Below are 20,785 nucleotides of genomic sequence, written 5' to 3'. Positions count from 1 at the left end.
TTGAGGGACAGAATCGAGGCAACCCATGTGACCAGTTACTGTCATATTACGTGGGGTTGACATTATTGTCATTACTTTAAAGGTTTTATGCAAGCATCGAACAACCCTTCTTCCTTTGTTCAATATATTTTTACTGTAAATATTCTAAATTTAAATGATGCATATGTAAATAACATCGATGATTCTGTCATCCTCTTAGAATATGATATTTATTTGTTACTTTCTTTGATTGTTCTAACATATTTTATTTCGTACTCTTTGTTTTCCCTCTTTGTTTTTTGTTTTTTGTTTTTTGTTTTTTGTTTTTTCTAACAGCTCTCAGGCTTGATATCTGATTCACGTAATATCGACATTCGCATCCGTTCCAAATCGGATTCGGATCCATGTTAATCCCACTCAGTTTGCGCCAAACTGTGCGCATATCACTTCGTGTGAGAGATGAGAGATATTAGCGATAAGCCCGGCCCAAGATATTACGAAAGAACCGTCCTTGTATGCCGCGCGCGTCTCTGTTTCGTGGGTTTCTCGTTCCGTATTCACCATTGAGCGAGCGAGAGTAAGAGGAGGGTTTTCGCCGGAGTTGGGCGGCCGTCGAAGGAGGAAGAGGAGGATCTGCTGGAGAGGATCCGGCGGTGAGGATTCCGCTCATGCGCCACCTCTGCAACGGTGTCTGCCGTCTCTCCGCCGTTCCTTCTCCTTCCCGTAACGACCGCCGGCCGCTGCATTAATTCACCCTCCCCCGTCTACAGGTATCGCTCTTTCTCCCCCTCTCATGGTCAGCGTTTTAGTTATCCTTCGCTCTTGTGGTGCTTGATCTGAGATTTGAGATCTTTCGGCCCAACAACCATGGTTTCTGTATACGGTTGGGAATGGTGTCGGTGACTTGATTTCTGAAACTTAGGGTTACACCCTCGGTTCTTTCGATCGCTCTGGGAAGGAGATACGCACTGAATAAGTAATTGCGTATGAACTTAGATCGGAGAACGGAGAATCTTGAAATCTGTCATGATTTGTCACGATCGCGAGATGTTACTAAATGCATGGAAAGTTTTGAATGTGCAAGTGTTTATAATGAGAGAGATGGTGACGTGGTCTTCTTTTGGATTTATAATCGGAGAACTCACTCACTGATGCATTTGTCTCGACTGATGCCTTTTTCATGTTACCAATTGTGGACTGCATCTGAATAGGCTGATTATATTCTGGTTTCTAACAACATCACATAGCATGTATCATCGCCAAAGAACTGGCGATCAATGACTTTGAGTACGTGGTATTAGCTTGGGGTTGTCAACATGAACAGGGAAATGAATTGCTGAAAACTTTCGTTCATGTGAGATGGTTGTGACATTGTGGACAATCTTGAGTAACATCAGATTAAGTCCTTTGCAGGTTGTTCTGTTGTCCTTTTCTGCCAAGTAACATTCTTTAAGGTCGAGTTGTCTGCTGGTACTCTTGGGTTAGAGTTAGACCGCAAATCTAAAAGCCACAGAGTTGCATCAAGCTCTAGTTTGTGAATTTTCCTAATTGTAAGCTTGCACTCCGCTATGACAGTAGTCTTGAACGAAATGCTTATTTTGGAAATTAGAATAGATATTTCATTTCAAATCAATCTAAATCATATGCTATCTGAGGTAGTAATTTTTCCTGTTATCTCTTTCTCTTATTCGCAAAGGAGCAGATGTTAGTTACTTATTGACGTACTGCGTTCTGGGTTTAATTGACTGGTGCCTTTTCGATGTATCGGCAGAGCATGAGATTCTAACATCATTTAAATTGTAATCATCCTTGACTTCCTTTTTCACATAAGGCCTGCCTATTATAGCTGATAGCAATAGATTTGTTTATTTTTCTTGGCTTTTTATATATGTACTCCTCTAGCTTGGTAATTAGTGTAGTGCTTGTCTATTACAACGCCGGATAGGCTAATCTTCTATGTACCTAAACGTGCAACTTGGCTGTAGAAATTGTCTCTTCAAGGGAGAAGGACACTTTTTAATAAGTAATGTAAATAATAATCTTGTATCAATTGGTAATCGAAACTAGTTTATCTAGTTAATACTACAGAATATTAAAACTGAAATTTCAATATTGTGTTCTGTGCACATGTATTAAGTCGCTCGTGCTTAGATTGTCGGTGTTAATCGAGGATATTGTAGGAACATATAACTTTAACCATAGAAAACAATTGCCAACTGAAGCCCTTAAGCATCATGGTTTATGAGAATATTTCAACATGTTTTAACAATATGATTTTGTGAAAATACTCTTCGTACTCCTTGGCTATTATTCAATATTTCAAAGTCGGATGTCTGAAATAATATTTCCGGTTCAATTGCAGGCATGATGATGATGTAACCTCAATCTCTCTCAATCAGGAAAGACGATGGTCTCTTTATCAGGTAATGAGCCCATGGATATTTTGAATCTTTTCCTCATATGAATTAATTTACTTGGTAATATCATTTTAATTTCTTAGGTTTTACGTACTTGTTCCTATATTCACTATTGTTCTGTCATTAAGTACTATATATGAAGTTAAAATTTAGGTTGCATGATCATTTACGACTTGATTTTAGACAATAATAAACAAACATATCATAAATACTATAGACATGCTACCTTTATTAGTTGATATGAGAAATATTCGTCTTGATCTGAGCTCAACACATGATAGCCTCATCATTGGGAAATATGTGAAAGAGCTCAATGATAGCTTAGTCACGTCCATAGAATCCGAACAGAAAATATTCTCTCGGACGATCAAGACATAGGATGGGATCATGATTCCTTGTGTGGATCGAGATCTAATTAAGTCAAGCTAACCAGTTCAAAGGTGATGTTACATTATAATATTAGTCTCATTTGCAAATAAAAAGAGCAAACCCTTAACTCGCCATTCATCATGAATACTGTGCATTTTTGTTTGTGGCTTGTTGGTATATTTGGGAGAGCAAGGGAGACTGACTGGATAGAAGTTGTAGGGTTCTAGCATATTGTAGACATGATACTGGTCCATTTGAAGTAGCAATCGAATGCGTTTAGCCTGTTTAGTTTGTGTATTTTGGTTGGACATAATGGCCCGAGCAACTTCTATGTGCCCAAATATTTACTACAGAGCATGCTACGGCGAGCTGGGGGTCAAATTTAGAGGGAGCCTTTTGCTTACTAGATGTGGTGCTTGTCATGTGCCCATTTGGATCTAATGCTGTGTGTTAGCAGTTCAGAGTGGGTGGTTTAGGAATTTGGGATGCTGATGGGTTAGCTTCTGAGGTCCAACAATAGAGCCATCCATTATTTGACCGAGTGTGCTGAATCGAGCACGTGAACTTGCAATTCTCTATCATACACCTGCTAACTATACCAGAGGTACGAAGGTGTGAAGGCCAAGTAACCATCGCTACCTTAGTTTTGGTACATGATTGATTGATTGCCAGGAAACATCACCCAGGGTGCTCGAGATTCATATGCACAAGGTTCGTTGGTAGCAAATGCCAATCCAACCACGTAAATAGTCTTTAGTAACGAAGGCCATATGTAACACAACATGTCCCTCCGTTCTTATCCACGTACGAGCTAAGAAGTATATCTGCCTGAAGCACTTGCTCGCCAGTTGTTTCTAGCCGGAGCGTACAAGCCACTACCCCCTTCCTGCAGCCTGGTCCACTTAACGAATACCTCCACGGTACTCCGTCGTTCTGATTGGTAGAATAGGTCAATGAAACCAGCGAGTGGTTTAACATTATGCTGAATTCTGCTGTCTTTAGCATGTCCTTGGTTTCCAACAAGGATGCTTCCGGACCACGTTCCTCTCGTTTTGAGACCCGTGGCAATGGTGATTAATCTTCATTCGCTGTCTTAAAGTAACTAAAAGTAAAGAGTCAATTTAGGATTTCCACCTACGAAGCTATCTTATGATGAAACAACATATAATTAATAGAGTTCACAGTTTTCGTAAAATTACTGTGTTATACTGTACGGATGAGACTACATCATCTGGAATAGTTTTGTCTGCAATTGTTATCATTGTCGTCTTGCGAGTCCAAGTGTCATCTGATCGAGTCGGGCCATTCCATCCGGAAGCTATGCTCGATGCTTTCTACCTTTCTTTTTCTTAATCTTTTTCGGGATGTCGTGCATGGATGGTTCCCAAGTCCCACCATGCATCATCCATCCGGTTAAAAGCGGGTAAACAGTGACCCTATTCTCCTCTAAATAATTATGGACGAAAATAAAAAAGCGTGCAACAACATTATTGCTCAAGTCACCAAGGCCGAAGCATGACCACATCAGCGAATGCATGTCTCATCCCTTTTCTCTTAATCACCAACATTATTTCTCATTTATCTACTGAACGAATCATCCTCGCCGGTGGCAAGCCAAAGAGAGGGGAAGAAAAAAAAAAAAAAAAGGCTATATACATAGCGACAAATTTGTCCCCTCGCTCACCCCCTTGACGTGGCTCGACATGGTACGTCGACTCCACTTGATGGTAATGTGACAGACGATATAACCTCAGGGAATGTAGCATTCCAATAGTTTATTCATGCATGCATGGCTGGTATCCAAATACGTCATTTTTGTTCCAAAGTGCGGCATCTGTTTGATGGTAGTGTCTGCGGCTTGGATAGGGAGTGACCAAAGCTGAGAAGTTGGGGTGCGAAAAAGCAGCCATGGATGTGTTATTCTCATGGTAAGATGGCGGACAGAGAAATAAAAAGGAAGTTGCAGATGCGTGCCTCTCCCTTTCCTTGCCTTTTAGATACTTTTTCTACATAAACGACAACCAAGTTGAGGAGAGAATATAGGCCGTGGATGAGCCTAGATAGAATGGGTGGCGTCGGGAGTCAGTCTCATTACCTCTGTTGTGACTTCAAAAGAATGCAGAATAATTTTTATCAGAACAGCTAAGATGAGCGGGAGGCCGATATTCGCTGGTGCATAGGATCGATCAAACAGTGAGTGACTTCACCGCTGGTGAATGGTTGTACCAATGACCTGTGAAAACAAACTAATAGTATGCTTATTATGTTGTACCCAATGACTTGATTGAAACAGTCAAACCTAGTGATACAGTCCCTAAGACAAAAAAAAGTTATTCCAGACAGTGGAGAATAAAACATAAAGGAGAGTGATATATAGGTAAATACTACTTGGGGTAGGAAAAGCAAAAAAAGGATTGTGTTATTGTGGACTGGTGGTGGAGGGTCCTGACCTGAGCAAGGCTGAAAGCTTCCCTTTCTCACCTACAAATACCACCCCCTCATCCCTCGCTTCTAAGCAGCGTTGCCTGCCTGCCTACCTCTTCCGAGGAGCACAAGCCAATCTATCCCATCCCTCCCCGACTCTTCTGCCATCTCTGCCTCCCAAACCAATCAAGGAAGGCACTGCTTGTCATTCTTGTTTAAGGTATTTAAGGCAACCCGATTGCCCATGTTTTTGACTGCTAGCATCGGTACACTCGACTTCCTCACCTCTCCCCGGGCCCCTGTTCTCCTCCTCTTGCTACCGCCCGTGGGACTCTCCCATCCTTTTTCGGTGCTTATTGCTTTTTCCTTTTTTGCTCACAGTGACACACGAACTAAACAAACCTCAGCTGCTGCTTCCGTACTCTCCGTCCTAAGGGACGATGTCGGTAGCTGTCATGCGAAGCCCGTCCGCAACCTTCCACTTGGCCCAGCGCAGCTGGCCGGCGCCAGCGGAGCGATACAGGAGCGAAGAGGGCCGTCCTATGGTACAGGAGGAGAGCGACGATGAGCTGCCCGGCCAATTTGACATATGGAGCGCGATCCAGTCGCAGAAGGCGGCCGCCGCGGCCGTTCCGGGCACTTACGTGCATCCCCTTATGAGGCGGTCTTCGAGTATGTTGAGCCGGGAGAGCCTCGAGTTGTGCACGGAGAGCCTCGGGTCGGAGACCGGCTCCGGCGACTTCTCCTCCTTCGTGGATGACCTCTACTACTGCTGTCCGCCCAAGTTCGACGATGAAGAGAAGGAAGAGGAAATGAAATATGTCCGTGAGGCGCAGGCTACGGCAATAGTAGCAGGAGGAGACGAGGTGAGAGCGGTGGAGCGAGAAAGGCGTCCCCGGGGCAAGGAACTGACGTCGGTGAACTACCATTGCTCCACTGGCAGGCCGAGGTCGTTCCCGCCACCGCTTCCGTCGATCTCTCAACGCAACGGGCCGTGCCTCCACATGCGGCCTCACCGCTGCGATGGGCGCCTCGTAGTCGAAGCCGTCCCCGTCACTTCTCGGAACTACCTTCGCGCCCAGCGCGTGGACGGCCGCCTCCGCCTCTCTTTCGTCGACCTCGGCTTAGGAGGCGAGCCTGGTGACGAGTCTGATGCCGCTGACTGTGCTGCTGAGACTACACCACCACAAAAACAAGATGTCGAACAAGAAAAAGAAGATGTTGAAGGAAGCGAAGCGATGGGAACAACACGACTAGAAGCAAAGGAAGCGGAAGAATCAGAACAGAACTGCTACGGAGAAGAGGAAGAAGAATCAGACGAAAAGAACTGTTACGACGAGGAGGAGGAGGAGGAGGAGGAAGAAGAGGAAGTGGAGGTCGTCGACAGGGGAACCGTCGTCGAGGTGACAGTCAGCACGCAGCCCCAGCAACAGAGCGGCGCCCGGAAAGTGCACCGGTCTTCGCTCGTCATCAACAAGTTCGTCGGTGGCACGCTGCTGAGTGGCATGACCGATGGCGACCTGAACAATCACAACCGCACGGTTGCCTCGGCTCTGGCAGCTAGGTGGCCGTCACCGACGACCACGGCAGCTAGGCGGCTGTCACCGACAACCACCACTGCAGCAGCTGCGGTGGCGGCGGCTTCTGCGCTCGGGGTCAACATAGAGAGCTACAATGGCCACGGTTATGGTGGGCCATGGACGACGCCGCTCGGCGACCGCCACCCTGCGCTCGACAACAAGCTGCTGTTCACTTCGAAGCGGCGGGACCGCGGAGAGTTGCTGCACAACATGAGGAGGTGCAGCCAGCTCCGGAGGCCATTGTTCATATGGGAACCCTGTTGCATTGCCACTTCCTCTTGAGACCTTACATAGCTTCCGCGGGTCGCCACAGCCTCACATGGATCCATCTTATCCCTCGGTTGCCCTCGTCTTCTACTGCTACCACCACCGCGACTACTAAGCTACTAATTATCACCATCCCATGTCGAAAAAGCCTCACTGTTTGGTTATCTCTCGGTACTGTGGGTTCTTCTTCTCTCTTGGGTTTTTCGAACCACCATGTCCTCTTTTTCCAACCAGTGATTAGATTTGATACTGTAATGGGAGATTTGAGATCATCATAATAGAATTGCTTTTGGTGCTTTTCCCTCTTTGGTCTTGGAATCAGATCGGTATCTTTGAAGGGTTACAAGAACTTTTGGCAGAGCATGGCCAGATCTCTTTCCTAGGCCTGCTCAATTATGCAGCCGACAGGTGTTGTCTTCTAGCGTGACAAATCATTGGAGAGTTGATGTCAATCAATGCCAATCATAATAACAATCACTCTTATATACCGTGTTTTTGGGTTGCGAGTCCACGTGAAAGTTGCCATGCACACATCACAGGTGCCTTGAGATTCGGGCACGGTCTTGACGAATGCTGCTGACGGCTGCTCGATGGTTTGTTTCGGATGGTTTTGGGTACCTACGCTGTATTCAACCCGTTTAAAGTGGGATTAACGTAGTGTTCGTTGATCGAATCTTATCTAACTGTTGATTTTATTGCCAAAATATTTCTCGATCAACATGTTGTGAATCCAACATCCAAATTATTCTCTCCCGCCCGACAATTATTATTGTTATCGTCGTGTAAATATAGTTTGAAAGAGATGGAAGGAATAGAAAGATGGCGTGAAGTCGAAGCGACTTGTCTGTTTAGCATACTTAGGACAGGACATAGTTGCAAGAGAGGGACACTTGGAGGTTGACCTACTAGTAATAGTAGGTTGGTGGAGGAAGAAACAACAAGAGGTGATGGAATCCAATTGCAGTAACAGCAAAAGGCAAAAGGAAAAGTAGGCATCCACCAAGGGGAAGAAAGATTAGGAACCTGATGCCTCTTTCCCCTGTCAATCATCCTTGTATCACCTAAATTCTACTGCTGCTAAATTCTCAAACTTTGATGCCAGCTTTTCTAGCTATGCTCTTTGCCCCCCCCGTAGTGGTCAAAATGGACATGACGCATTCAGAAAGCTTAGTGCCAATATATATATTATATAATACCAATGCAGAGGGAGATCACCAGTAGACACAGAATCTGGTCTAGTTTTATAGGCCTCACATCTTGTCCAAGCTTGTTTGCTACTGCGTCACACCTCTCTCTCTTTCTCTGTGCTGTTGTCTTTGTCTGCGCTGAGTCACGGGAAAGTGAAACACCACTTGATCACTCGGAGTGAATTTGGTGATGGATGGGTTGAAAAGAAGATCACTTGTGCAACTGCAAATGCAATTGTAAGATCATAGGGGAGAAGTTTGATACTTGATGACTATTATTATTACAGAGGGCATGACAGTCTCTGTCAGAAGAAAATTAGTTGATGTGATCATATAAGTCCATTCAAATCAAAATATGAATCCATTAAACCAATGAATATTAGTATTTAAAAAAAAAAAAGAGTCTTAATGAGGTTCAAATTCAAAGATAATAATTGTTCAATTAACTATCCTACTATAGTAGAGTCTTAATAAGTATTATATTTAAGTATTAGTAATACAAAAATATATATAATATTACAGATAACAAATTTATTTGATATGAATCGGTAGATCTATGGTTGGCACACTGTGTTATATATCCCCAAAAAAAGGGGGGGGAAAACACGGTTGGCACACTGTATTATATGTACATCAGTCGTATGCATATGCGGATCCGGAAAATGAGAAGATCCGAATCCGATTATTGGATTATAAGATGTCATCGTCGAGTAATAAATAATACATGGCGGAGATGACGAAATAGATTGTTATGCGAGCCGATCCGTCTTCCACCCTTGGCGACTCTTCCTCCTCCTCCGGACCTCTCGCCACCGTCGCCCTCCTCCTCGCACGCCTTCGACTTCGCCTTCGTCTTCGTCTTCGTCATGCCCTCCGCTGGAAGATCTCTCGCCGGTAGTGCCTCTCGGGATTCGTCCAGTCGTCGGACGTCTTCGTCATGTGCCAAGGTCTAAGCAAACCCTAACGTGTTCTTGGCTCCGTTCCCTTCTTCATCGAACATTTTCTTGGATCCATAGAACGAACTCGAGTACGGGGCGTCAATGCGAGTTCGAAGATTGGGCATGGCGTTCCAACATCCACGTCCTCTTCATCCACCAGGTCAAGGAAACCCTAACACGTTCTTGACTCATTTTCCTTCTTCATCGAACCTTCTTCTTGGATGCAGGGCACGAACTCGTATATCTGGGATCGTGCGAGATCCAAGATTGGACATGTTCCAAGATCAATGTCGTCTTCAGGTCCAAACCCTAACGCGTTCTGGTCCGGTCCCTTTCTACACCGGACCTTTCCTGGATGCAGAGGAGGAAAGGTTTCAGCCCGAGTGTTGGTACGACCTGGACCAAGTGCCGGGCATCAGTACAAGTTCTTGGGCCGTAACCCGAACGCGTTCGTGGGCGGGTTCCCTTCTTCACCATCAACCTTCTCTTGGATGCCGGGAACCCAATCCGTGTTGCTACGCCCTTGACGAAGCAGCGGGTGTAGTATCGGAAATCAGTAGGTGATCCAAGATCCGTGTCTTTGTCACGTACCACTTCCAAGCCAGCAAGTCGGTTCACTTCATCAACCTTTTCTTCGATGCAGGACCATCATGCTTGATCTCTCCCAAATGGAGACACATTCATTGATCCAACATTCGCCGACACCGACATTCTGCTTTGATCATAAATGGAGACACCCATTATCCGGTAATGTATCTATTCAGGGATCCTCTCCATTTTCATATTGCTGCACGCTATGATATGAACGTACAATTGGAGTTGCAAACTTGTCATGGTCGAAAAATGGGTCATATTTTAGCCTTAAAGATTAGGGTCGGTTGAAGTCCAACTATAATGCAGATTGTTTCTTTATTGCATGATGTTACGAGAGCACTTGGCAGCGGTTAGATGGTGATGTTAGTTTGACTAATAACATAACCTAGCGATAGAGACTGTTGGAATGATTAATTGTTACAACGTAAATTATCATCATAATGGTTTTCGGTAGCTTTAAAGAACAGAGCTTATTGAAGCAGTGCGTTGAGGACTAAATTATTCTTGAATCATTTACTTTCGTTTATTCAACATTTGGTGAAATGGAATCACCCATGATTTGGTAACACGTTCAAAGATACTTTAATTCCTACATTGCTAATTGTACATTGGTGTTATGTATTCGACTTGGCCAAAAGCATTAAAGAATAGGGTTTCTTGAAGCTCAACAATCGTATAGATTGTTTCTTTTTTGCATGATTACAGCTACTATAGCTGTCAGTTATAGAGATGGTTTTTGGGTTGCTATTATCATACAGCTTCTATATAACTCAATGACATGGTTGTGGTATAGCCATGCTGTGTAATATGTACGGGCTGTGGAAAGCTTTTGTTAATTAAGCTACTGCGTCACGTATCATCAATAAACTGTATTTGATATATTTAGAATGGCCCCATATTACAGAGACTTCCTCTTCTGTTGTGTTTTAATTTTTACAATTATGTTCAGTTATTGATCTTTTACATTCAAGGATTAATTGGTTCTTGTTACATAAAGACAAGACTAACGAGAAACACTGATTTAGGGTTGTCTACTACGTTACACATGAATTCTTGGAGTGGTCGACCTCTCGTTGGGATGGACCACTGGTATGTATCTGTATCTTCTTCGAGCTTGTGCCTGTGTATGTATGTATATTATATATTTTCTGAAAACAAGAAAGGGCTAACATATAAAAAATAGACAGTTGCCAAGTAGTACCTGCTGCTAACCACAAAGAACAGAGTCTGCGTGGATGGTATAATTCACCAATCTTTGTGCACTATCGAAGACTTTGAACTAGGGTCGCCTCTAGAAAATAACAAGCAGTCTCAAAATCATCTCAATACTAATAAATGATCCCACTTTCTTGTCTCAAAATCTCGTAACTTGTAAATAATTCCTATGCGATCTTTGGGACTGGAAATGGATTTTTTTTAAGCTACAATAACTTTTCATGTCGTAGATTTAATTGATGATGTTCATTCGTAGGTTCAGATTTAGGATCATACCTGATCTAAAATACGAATCAAATTCGAAATATGCCATTGGTCTGGGGTCGCTTTGGCCTATGATTATCGCTTAATTTTTTTCACTTTCTCAAATGTTAAAAACGCTATTCAATTAGAATGAAATTTTTATATACAGAGTTCCCAATCATTTTTTGATTTGGTCACATACAACTCACCACCGAACCTAATCGGAAGACTTTTCTGTGAATTTAGATATATTTACCACCATGCCAAATGGGGTTGAAGCACTCGAGTAGCTCTATCTTTTTGTACATCAGTCTATGGACACAATTTCCTGAGGAATTTTGGATGATAATGTATTTCTGATCTGGGAGAGCTTTAAACATCATATACAGGCATCCGCTCCTCGATGGGGACGCGACATATTGGGCACTTCTTGCACCTCTCTGAGCAGGACCTATACACAATTGAAGTTCAAGGATCAAAAAGCAGAAAGTACACACGACTCTACAATTAAGACACATATTTACTTGCAAAGGATCCGGTGCCGACATGGAAGAAGAACCACACATATTTCTGCCTCGTAGCAAATCCTACAGAGCACCTTCTCCTGAAAATGACAGTGAGCAAATCCAGACACAAATTTCAGAAATCCAGTACAGAAGAGTCGTTGTAAGCAGAAATAGACAAGTCATCAAGCAGCCAGATAAGTGACCCTGGGGCTCGAGCACCTTTAACTGGGTGCAGCACGCTTTGCTCGAGCACCTTCTCCTGAACCTGATAATGCTTTGTTTAATTAAATTATATGACTGATCACCACCACTTCCCTCGTGTGCAAGATTGACCCTGAACTTCCACCTCGGGTAACCTAACACTAGTGACATCAAACTACTTTCTCCTTTGTTGTCTTATCCGATTGCTGAGCCTCCCCAATAACTCCCCACCCCTTGCCAAACCTCATAATACCCTCGTCGAGCCTCTACCGACCACGACAACCATCCTCTCTCGACTCCTCCCTCTCATTATCCCCTATTTGCCCTATTCTTTTAGAAAAATTGATCCTGACATTGCTGTCATTTCCTGCTACATTATGTACTAGTTTTCATGAGAAAGTGGGGAGCATGATGCACCAACTAGAATTTTTAATATCAAAGCAGTACCTCAATTTTCTAAAATTGCCTAATGAATTTAATGCTAATTAGAAATGTTGTATCGGTATCTTCCGTGGACACTTCACAACATTGAATTAACCACAGTAACAAACTAGACAAGATGAACTAGACATCAAGCATGAACTACATCAAACAAACTAGACATCAACCATAATGCATGTCAACCTTGAAAAAAAAAAAAAAAATCATGACAACAAAGTAGCAAAAAAATAAAAAAAATTAAAACAAAAGAGGAAAAAAACAGTAGTAAGGACAGTGTTATCAAGAAAAATATTGTAGCTGGCTATACATAAGGTTAGAAGCAATACATTCTGAAGCCTTTCGTATTCTTGCTGGCTATACTTTGTTATTTCAGATTGTTCTCCCAAAGCTGCTTGCAGTCTCCAAACCTGCAAAGGTTATGTTATGAATTTGGTATTTAGTAGCTGCAACTCTAAGAGAGTTGCCAGAAACATGTGAAATTCATACAAGCAACAAAAATGAAATTTAGTGCACCTCCTCAGCAAGATCCTTCTTTGCCATTTTTTTCACAACCTCAGGTGGATACCCAACAAAGGTGTTATACCTGCAGATGACACTAGATGGTCAGCAGATAGATGCTAGTCATGCTAACTAGTTAATGCCATCAAGGCACTATTTCTGATCCCTGAGGCTCAGTAAAACTTTACTTGGATAAAGATCCAAATTACATTTTGGATGTTCAAAACTGATAGCCAAGAGGCTTAAAAGAAGCTAATGCAGTCCATGAAGGCACGGCCTCTTTTATCTTGAAGAAACCTGTTGACATTCCCTTTAATTTTTGTAAAGTGGATATTATGAACAAACTTGTGAATTTTAATTTTGAGAAAACTTGTGAATTTCCCGAACATTAATGATTTATCCAAGTTTAGAAACAGTTGCTTCTATCAAAGACGAAGACAGCTGCTTGCAACTATTACCAAAAATATTCCACTGCTAGGATGAACAAGAAGTTTTCATCTGGAATCAAATAAGACAATCAGGTCTTTTCTTCTGAAATTCTAGAATATTTCAAATTCTGAAATACTATGGTACAGGGAAAAAGAAGATTAACATTCAAATTCTTCAGTGCCCCTAGTCTTCAAAAACATATATTCTTCAAAAACATTATGACAAAAACATTTGAGGTTGCAATTCCACCCAAACACCCTAAAACCTCCATTTAGTTTGGACAAAACCTTCTTGGACAAAACATGCTCATTTCCTTGTTGTTGTTGGGAGTTACAGCTTTTTTGTTGTTGTTGTTGTATCCATTCATATTGCAGTTCACTATTGCAGAAATCAAGCCAATACTGTTCAACAATTTAGTTATAATTGGTTTTGAGTAAGCATTAAAGTCAAATTCCTCAATACACCAGTTAGAAACAATTTATAAGTATCTAGTTGATGTGAGCAATACCCAGTGGCTTCAGCATGAAACAAGCGAGCTTGCTCTTCTTTGCTTCCCTCGTCAATTGACCACCAACCCAGTAATCTGCATTAGTTAAAATAATTATCACAATGATACAACAAAAAATCTGTTATTCTTATTTACATATCATAATCACAAGGTAGACACATAAAACAGTACCTTGAACCATGATGTAGGAACGCAAAGAAATCATGAGCTCTGGATGAAATTCTGAGATATCTACTATCAACTGTACCATTATGTACTAAAAGAACAAGCTTCTCCACCAGTCTTGAAACAGCATATACGACACCAGCACCTTCCAATAGAAATAATGGCAAGAAAAGTGCTAAAATTGGAATATGTCGAGCACCAGGTGGTGTTCCCTGAAATATCAGACAATTACTGACATCTCAGAATGAGCATCAAGTAGATCTATGTAATAAACATATTCAGTTATTTAATAAACAATTTTCATAAAGCAAAATTTTCTACAAGTATCCAACATACCTCCAAATGCATACATAGCAGAACCTGGAAAACTACTAGAGGAACTTTCATTATATGGCCTCCTATGTCTTGCAGAGAGCAAAGCCTATCCTGATCATGGTCCTCCATAGAAGAGAGCAGAAGGCTACTGTTCCAATCACGGTATCTAATCATAGTGGAGGATGAACAAGGTTCTTCATGATAAGGTCGTCTATGAATCATTGGATTAGACCACTTAGTACAAACAAGAAAAGCAAAACACTCCGCAATCCTGCAAATGGTAGATGACATCAAAAGAGAAAATGGACAAATTGGAAAGACAAATAATGTGCAGGAAAAAATGTGCGCTACCCAAAATTTATGAACAGATCCCACCATCCAAGAGCATCAACATCACCTGCATCATATCAAAAAAGACCACAAGAGGGTTTTATGAGGCAAATAATCATTACATGGTCGAAAGCAGTATCATAGTTGTCTTTTGCATGTGAGTAACTGTTAGCTGAATTATTTTGACTTCTAGTACTCAGTAAAATTAATCCACCTATCCGATTTATAATACTGAGAGACACTTGATACACAAATATCAATTTCAGAGCAAATAAAGATAACAAACTCCTGTATACTGATAATAAATTAATCACATTTTTGTCCTGGATATTTCCTGATTCTATTCTGATCCTGTCCACTGATTATGAGAATTAAGTGGCACTCAAACATGGATCAGAATGGCAACAAATTGTCACCGATAGCAGTTTGGTGGTGTGTATACATGCCATGTTAAAAAAAAAACAGAGTGACATGATCATGCCATCCATTCTAGGAAAAACACTTAGCTTAAGTTTGTCCAAATTATCCCAAGAAGGCAAAAGGGTACTGTTTCATTAAACTTGACAATCCTATTTTCATATTACAAAAATCCAATCCATTTTTGTTTTGTCATTGCATATGTTGCAAGGTATCTACTAGACCTACTAATAAAGAGTGAGAGAATGGACATTAATCCATAATCAATCCTCACGAAATGTTGCCTATATTTAAGTAACTATGTACAGTTGACTGTACCCGAGCATGTTCCGATTAACTCTGCATCAAAAAATCTCCAGCTCATAAGAAGACTGATCCACCACACTGATGTATATGCTACACATCAAGGGTATCAGACCTGTTCCAGTCCATGACTGGACAGGTGAGGGTCTGGTCCTGGTCCATGGCTGGACCAGTGCAGGTCTGGTCTGTGCCAGCACCAATAAATAATACAAAGAAGGGAGTAGGGGTGAAGGACAAAAAGAAGAAGAGAGGAGGTGGAGAAGAAGAGGAGGTAAGGAAGGGGTGGCAAAGGCAGAGAAGAAGAAGGGGAAGGAGGAGGAGATGACTGAGGAGAAGGAGAGGAGTACTGGATGGACTAACAAGCCAAGGTGATAGGTGGCAACATCTAGCAGGTGGTGGCAGATGACACATGAAGAGGGACCATGCGCGCATGCAAGAGAGAGAGAGAGAGTATCAGGGTTTTTAATTAGGGATAAAAATAATAAAAACACTAGGCTCAACGAGCTGTGAGCTCTGTACCACGTGGACCATTCAAATTGACTGGTTCATGTTCTGCTTGGTCCATGTTCCGTTTCAAACCCGAATTGGTATGCACTATCCATTTCATAGGCCAATTGTTAGACCACAGTGCACATAGTCAAGGCTGACTAGGACAGAGGCCAATATTAATATGCTAAATTCTTTTGTTTATTTTATTTATTATGCAAAAGTGATTTGGTGAAGTAACAAATGGATTTAATCTATTAATTACTAAGGATGATATTTTCTAATTTATCCAAGAAAGGACAATAGGCATATAGATTTAACTAGTCAGGATGACATTCTTTAACTAATTCAGAAGGTAATAGAAAATAGGCATCGGTTTAACTAGTCTTTTGTTCTTCATAAAATGTGTAAAACAAGAAAAAATGGACTTGTTGGTGCTTCAAACAAAAGTTTATAGTGAAAGTATGAATGACAAAAGGGCATGTTGTTAAAATGCAGAAGTTCTAGTAATTGCATGAGATAAAGCTTAAAAAAATCATTATGAAGATGAATTATACCGCATAGCTTAAGAAGGGTGAATATTGTAGCAGCCATGAGAAACACCATTGAGATCGCAACCCAGAAGTGCTAAAAAGAAAAGAGCCATAATTTTAGTATAAAGAACTAGAAAGTAAACAGAACAAGAGAATTAAATGCAACATATGATTTACATCTTACTATATGTAATGAGAATGGGCGACCATGGACTACGAAATGTGGGAGTTACATACATGTAGTAGAGTGGACCACATGTGGATACCTAAGGTATTTGCATGCCAATTCATGTAACCCCTAGGAAAGGAATGACATAGAGTTCATAGGACTGTCAGCATACGCATACCAACTTATGGAGGTGACATATTCTGGAACTGAAACATTTTAGATGGATATTAAACCTTGGGAATTAAACAAATTCTGGGACTGAAAGGTGTCTCCATGTATAAAGTTGAAAGGGCTTGACAGAATTGTCGGCCAGCCACTAGAGACAGAACAAAACGCCTTTATCAGCAATTGCTTTAGTATTATCATGTAGGGTCAGACATGCTCAATGAGCATCTAAAGAACATCCAAACAATTTGTTGTAAACTTCCAATTCATGAGAAAAGTACCTATGTGGCAAAAGGAGCAAAAAAAATGAACAGGTATCATGAAATGTTCCAATAAACTTTCTGCAATCTGAATGCCAATCTTTTAATGCTCTGGTCCCACAAGCTTCACAGGAACTTGGAATAAAGATGACACCAAGATCTTAAAAGAAAGCAAAACAACAGAAACCAATTTGCAAATAGTATCACTGAAATCCTAAGTAGGTTGTCAGATTAACTCCAAGGGAGAGCTACAAATCAAAAAGTCAAAGGAAAACTATAAGTACTGACCAAGAGGAGGAACTAGAAGAGCTAGTGAGATTAGATGTGGTAGTGCTGGAAATGAAAATATGTTGAGCACCAATTCAAGTGAACTCACAGGAAGCGTCTCCCATATAGCTTCATCACTCATGCTTTCTTCATCTCCTGGCATTAGAGCTCTACACATTCTGAAATTGTAAAATGATAGTGTCAGAACCATAAGAAGTGGATCAAATCACTATAATTAATATCGTCTTTAAATATTTATTCAAACCTTGGGCTTAGAGAAGAAGAAAAAAAATGTGTCAAATTTATTGCAATTTCTGAGATACCAAGATGTTGTTGCTGCATTATTTAATTGTTTTGATATATACCCTTAAATGTGGAACATGTGGGGACTACAGCTTCAAAAATGCATTTAGAGGCTCTAGATGCATTACCAACTAGCCTTGACAAAGCATGACTCCCTTTCGAAACAATTATTCTTTCAAAATCAGCCTTGGAAGCAGCATATCCTAATATGGAGGTCGATACTTTCACTAAAATTGGAAACGTAAGCTTCTTTTGACTTAGCAAAATCGATTTCAGACAATTTTTGCTATTGTCAACATATTTTAGGCAATAAGGATGAGAAATTCGTTGAAATGAATTAAACTAGGCTGATGTTGATACAGTTTGGAAAATCCATATTGGAATCAGCTAATATAACAAACCATGCTTATAAAGCTTGCTTTGTCCTAATCAAAATCCTCAGTTGTGTTTTGTGCCAACTGAGAACCATGTATGAGTTGCTTAAAACTACATGACTTCCCAACAGATAAGAGGTTCCACTACCTTGCCAAGGGTACTGATATTCTTAAGACTCCTTTCAACCTAGAATCTGGGTGAGCTAGAATACCATAAAAGATTCCACATCAGGTTAACTATTAGTTGTGAAGTCCTTTAAAAGCCGCTAGTTCAGCCAAAATATATAATGTCAGCTTCATATCATGGTACAGCAACAAGACACAATGTCCCAACTGTTTAAGTATGTATTCCACCATTGTGCTCTACAAAATGGGATAGTTATATACATTAATGGCAAAGTTAAATGAAGTACCTGAAATTGTCCACAAGGATGATTATCTCAAAGGCCAAAAGGGGAAGAAAAACAATCTTCAAGTTGACAGCATGTTCACCATTAACTGTGTGAAAATCCATATACGAAAAATATTAGGTAGAATGCCAAGGAATAGAGAATAGACTTCCACGTTTGCAATGAATCTAATACACATTTGCACAAAAATGGTCCGCTCAGTGTACACCGACAGATTTCCAATGGAATGTAATTGTGGCATAAAAAGTAAGTCAAAGAACTATTATGCAGCCTATTCACTTACCACTTGTGCTATAAAGGTATATACAAAGGAGCAGTTCAAAGGCAATTAGCAAAGGTGTTGCCACAACAGCATGACAGGGTGCCCACTGTGGAAAAATAAGAGCCACTGTCAGCACACGATCACAAAAAATTGATCCATATTAACAGCTACCCACATAATATTAAAAAAAAACAATGACACTTTCTAAAGAAGCATAATTAGTTTAATCATACATGACGATCATGAGGCAATGACGGAGCAGGTAAGGAGAATCTCCCTCGTGCTACAACAGCATGAAATAGCCAAAGAGGGACAAATATTATCCTGCTTCATCAGAAGAGAAATGAGAACAACATAAATAAAATGCTACTCTAAATTTATCTTTTCAAAATTTTCTAATATAGATAACAGGGATCACCAAATTATTAAAAACTGAAACAAAAATATTTTACGAAAGGAGAAGCACTACCACCTCGTTATCATCGTCCATGTAATCAATGGAAAAAAGGTCGAATATTTTATGCAGGAGATGCATTGGCAATATCATAATGGACAGTGTTCTTACATGTTCAAGTCATGACAAGCATGATCTTATCAGTGACTTACATGGTTGCTACATGCTCCATCCTAACTGGCATGTTAAATGAATGATCATTTACCATGCATCACACACATTGGTAATGTCAATTACCAAGAGAATTATATGTTAATATCAGCCAACATAATACAGTTTTCTATTCTTGGAAAACTTGCATGCCTAGCAGGTGACCATGTTAAGGTGTAGACATTTTAATATTAGTTTTAGGCACCAAGAAATGGCGTGCATGTACTGAGGTGTGTGTCCCTTCAAAATATGTGCAGCGGTATATAAAAGGAAGCTTTCCAATGTGATAATAGGAACAACATCATTAAACGTAGTTTATAAAGCAGATAGAAAATTTAGATAACAAAGAACATGGGGCTCAAGATGCACATAGACGAGAAACAAATGTGCATAAGGTGGTCAACGATGTAAAATATCCATAGGGTCCTCCCATGGACCAAAAAGGAAAAAAAACAAGGACCTAACGAAATCGTGGATGAGAAAGGCAGGGCAGAAATGAGTGAAGCAGCAGCAAGAAAAAAGTTAGACCCAACAAGAACAATGGAAAATGACATAGAGCTTAAGTAACTGCAAGCCCACAATTCTAACTGGCTAAAAGAATTACTAAGTTGTTTCTTAGGAAACTTGCGACATTATTCATCAATACACATATCCATAAACAGGCATAGAGATCAAGATCCAGAGAAGAACACAATTAGTCAGCGAAATCCAGATATCAAATCTTGCTGTCCCAAGCGTAGAACATAAACCTACAACGTTTCTTGAAAGCTCGTCTCGGTCCTTCCCACCCATCCCTGATGGTAAAACCCCAATTGGCCAAATCGACCACCTATCCCTAACCATCAGAACCAAGAAATAACATATCCTCGAAAGATTCGTATACTTGGGCAAACAAGTCCGCCCTAAACCCAAGAAATCGAAATAGGCGATCATAACTCAGAAGCATAAGGGAGCGGGAGCAGAAGGAAGGGCATGAGGTGTGGGGAGGTAAAGAAGGGACCGACCACCAAGAGTAGGACGTGCGGCGGTCGATCTTGAGGGCGAGGAAGAGGGTGAAGCAGAAGAGGAGGGCGTGCGCAGCCAGCGCCTGCGCCGCCTTCCCCACTATCCTCCACGACATCGCCCTTTGCCGCTGCATCGCCGCCCCTCCCTCTCTCTCTCTCTCTCTCTCTCTCTCTCTCTCGAGCAGGCGCACTCTCTTATGGTCTTGGAACCCGCGGCGCCCTCGGAAACCCCTCTCGCCCAAATTCTCCGGTTTCTTGGTACGGGATTCGTGCGTGAGGGAGGAGACGAGGTGGTGCGAAGAGGAGGATATTTTCTTTCCTTTCTCTCTCTCTCTCTCTCTCTCTCTCTCTCTTGCTTTCTTTATTCTACTTTATCTTTCTTGATTAATGTAAGGGCGTTACAAGGGGAGACCGAGTCACCCCTGAAAAGGTATCAGGGGATTACCTAGAGTTCACGCACCTAATCGATCGATACACACTCGCGACCCCCGGCGGAGCCCAAGCAGTGCGAGAACACGTAGTCTCCGACCGACACAGTCGACATGCAACCGGAGAGCCGCACCGTCCATGCGTACATCTGCTGCGTCCCCTAATCACACCACACCCATCCGACTTGTCCCGT

The 20,785-nt window shown here is 41.5% G+C and overlaps 2 protein-coding genes and 1 long non-coding RNA gene across 4 annotated transcripts; 2 read left to right on the top strand and 1 right to left on the bottom strand.

Moving 5' to 3' along the window:
- Positions 1-492: 492 nt before the first annotated feature.
- On the top strand, positions 493-7,339 carry LOC103987417 (uncharacterized). 2 transcript variants are annotated; one of them, XM_018827157.2, is made up of 3 exons: positions 493-749; positions 2,342-2,402; positions 5,571-7,339. In XM_018827157.2, exon 3 carries the CDS (start codon positions 5,630-5,632, stop codon positions 7,049-7,051), a length of 1,422 nt encoding a protein of 473 aa, XP_018682702.2. In that variant the 5' UTR covers positions 493-749; positions 2,342-2,402; positions 5,571-5,629; the 3' UTR covers positions 7,052-7,339. The 2 variants fall into 2 exon arrangements, with proteins under 2 accessions (XP_018682702.2, XP_009403986.2); XM_009405711.3 differs by lacking the exons at positions 493-749; positions 2,342-2,402 and adding an exon at positions 5,053-5,409.
- Positions 7,340-8,961: 1,622 nt separating this feature from the next.
- LOC108953141 (uncharacterized) lies at positions 8,962-10,443 on the top strand. The gene is made up of 3 exons (XR_010487313.1): positions 8,962-9,321; positions 9,389-9,717; positions 9,805-10,443. It is a non-coding gene; the product is annotated as an uncharacterized LOC108953141 (long non-coding RNA).
- An 896-nt stretch (positions 10,444-11,339) lies between these two features.
- Positions 11,340-20,501, bottom strand: LOC135614621 (uncharacterized). The gene is made up of 14 exons (XM_065112156.1): positions 20,164-20,501; positions 18,789-18,879; positions 18,577-18,661; positions 18,297-18,381; positions 17,316-17,385; positions 16,370-16,439; positions 14,628-14,673; positions 14,298-14,547; positions 13,968-14,173; positions 13,797-13,871; positions 12,875-12,944; positions 12,688-12,768; positions 11,738-11,817; positions 11,340-11,664 (listed from the first exon to the last, which is right to left on the bottom strand). Exons 1-14 carry the CDS (start codon positions 20,295-20,297, stop codon positions 11,586-11,588), a joined length of 1,422 nt encoding a protein of 473 aa, XP_064968228.1. The 5' UTR covers positions 20,298-20,501; the 3' UTR covers positions 11,340-11,585.
- Positions 20,502-20,785: the final 284 nt, after the last annotated feature.

Source organism: Musa acuminata, chromosome BXJ2-6 (assembly GCF_036884655.1).
Source record: "Musa acuminata AAA Group cultivar baxijiao chromosome BXJ2-6, Cavendish_Baxijiao_AAA, whole genome shotgun sequence".
NCBI lineage: Eukaryota > Viridiplantae > Streptophyta > Magnoliopsida > Zingiberales > Musaceae > Musa > Musa acuminata.
Note: the sequence above shows the minus strand (reverse complement) of the source record. Positions and strands in the feature narration are given on the sequence as shown.

Excerpts from the sequence above, each read along its gene's own strand:
- LOC103987417 (XM_018827157.2), top strand. The coding sequence starts at position 5,630 with ATGTCGGTAGCTGTCATGCGAAGCCCGTCCGCAACCTTCCACTTGGCC.
- LOC135614621 (XM_065112156.1), bottom strand. The coding sequence starts at position 20,297 with ATGCAGCGGCAAAGGGCGATGTCGTGGAGGATAGTGGGGAAGGCGGCG. Across the intron at positions 16,440-17,315 it reads CTATATGGGAGACGCTTCCT|CACTTCTGGGTTGCGATCTC; the intron begins GTGAGTTCACTT and ends TTTTCTTTTTAG. Across the intron at positions 11,818-12,687 it reads AATACGAAAGGCTTCAGAAT|GAGAAGGTGCTCTGTAGGAT; the intron begins GTATTGCTTCTA and ends TGTCATTTTCAG.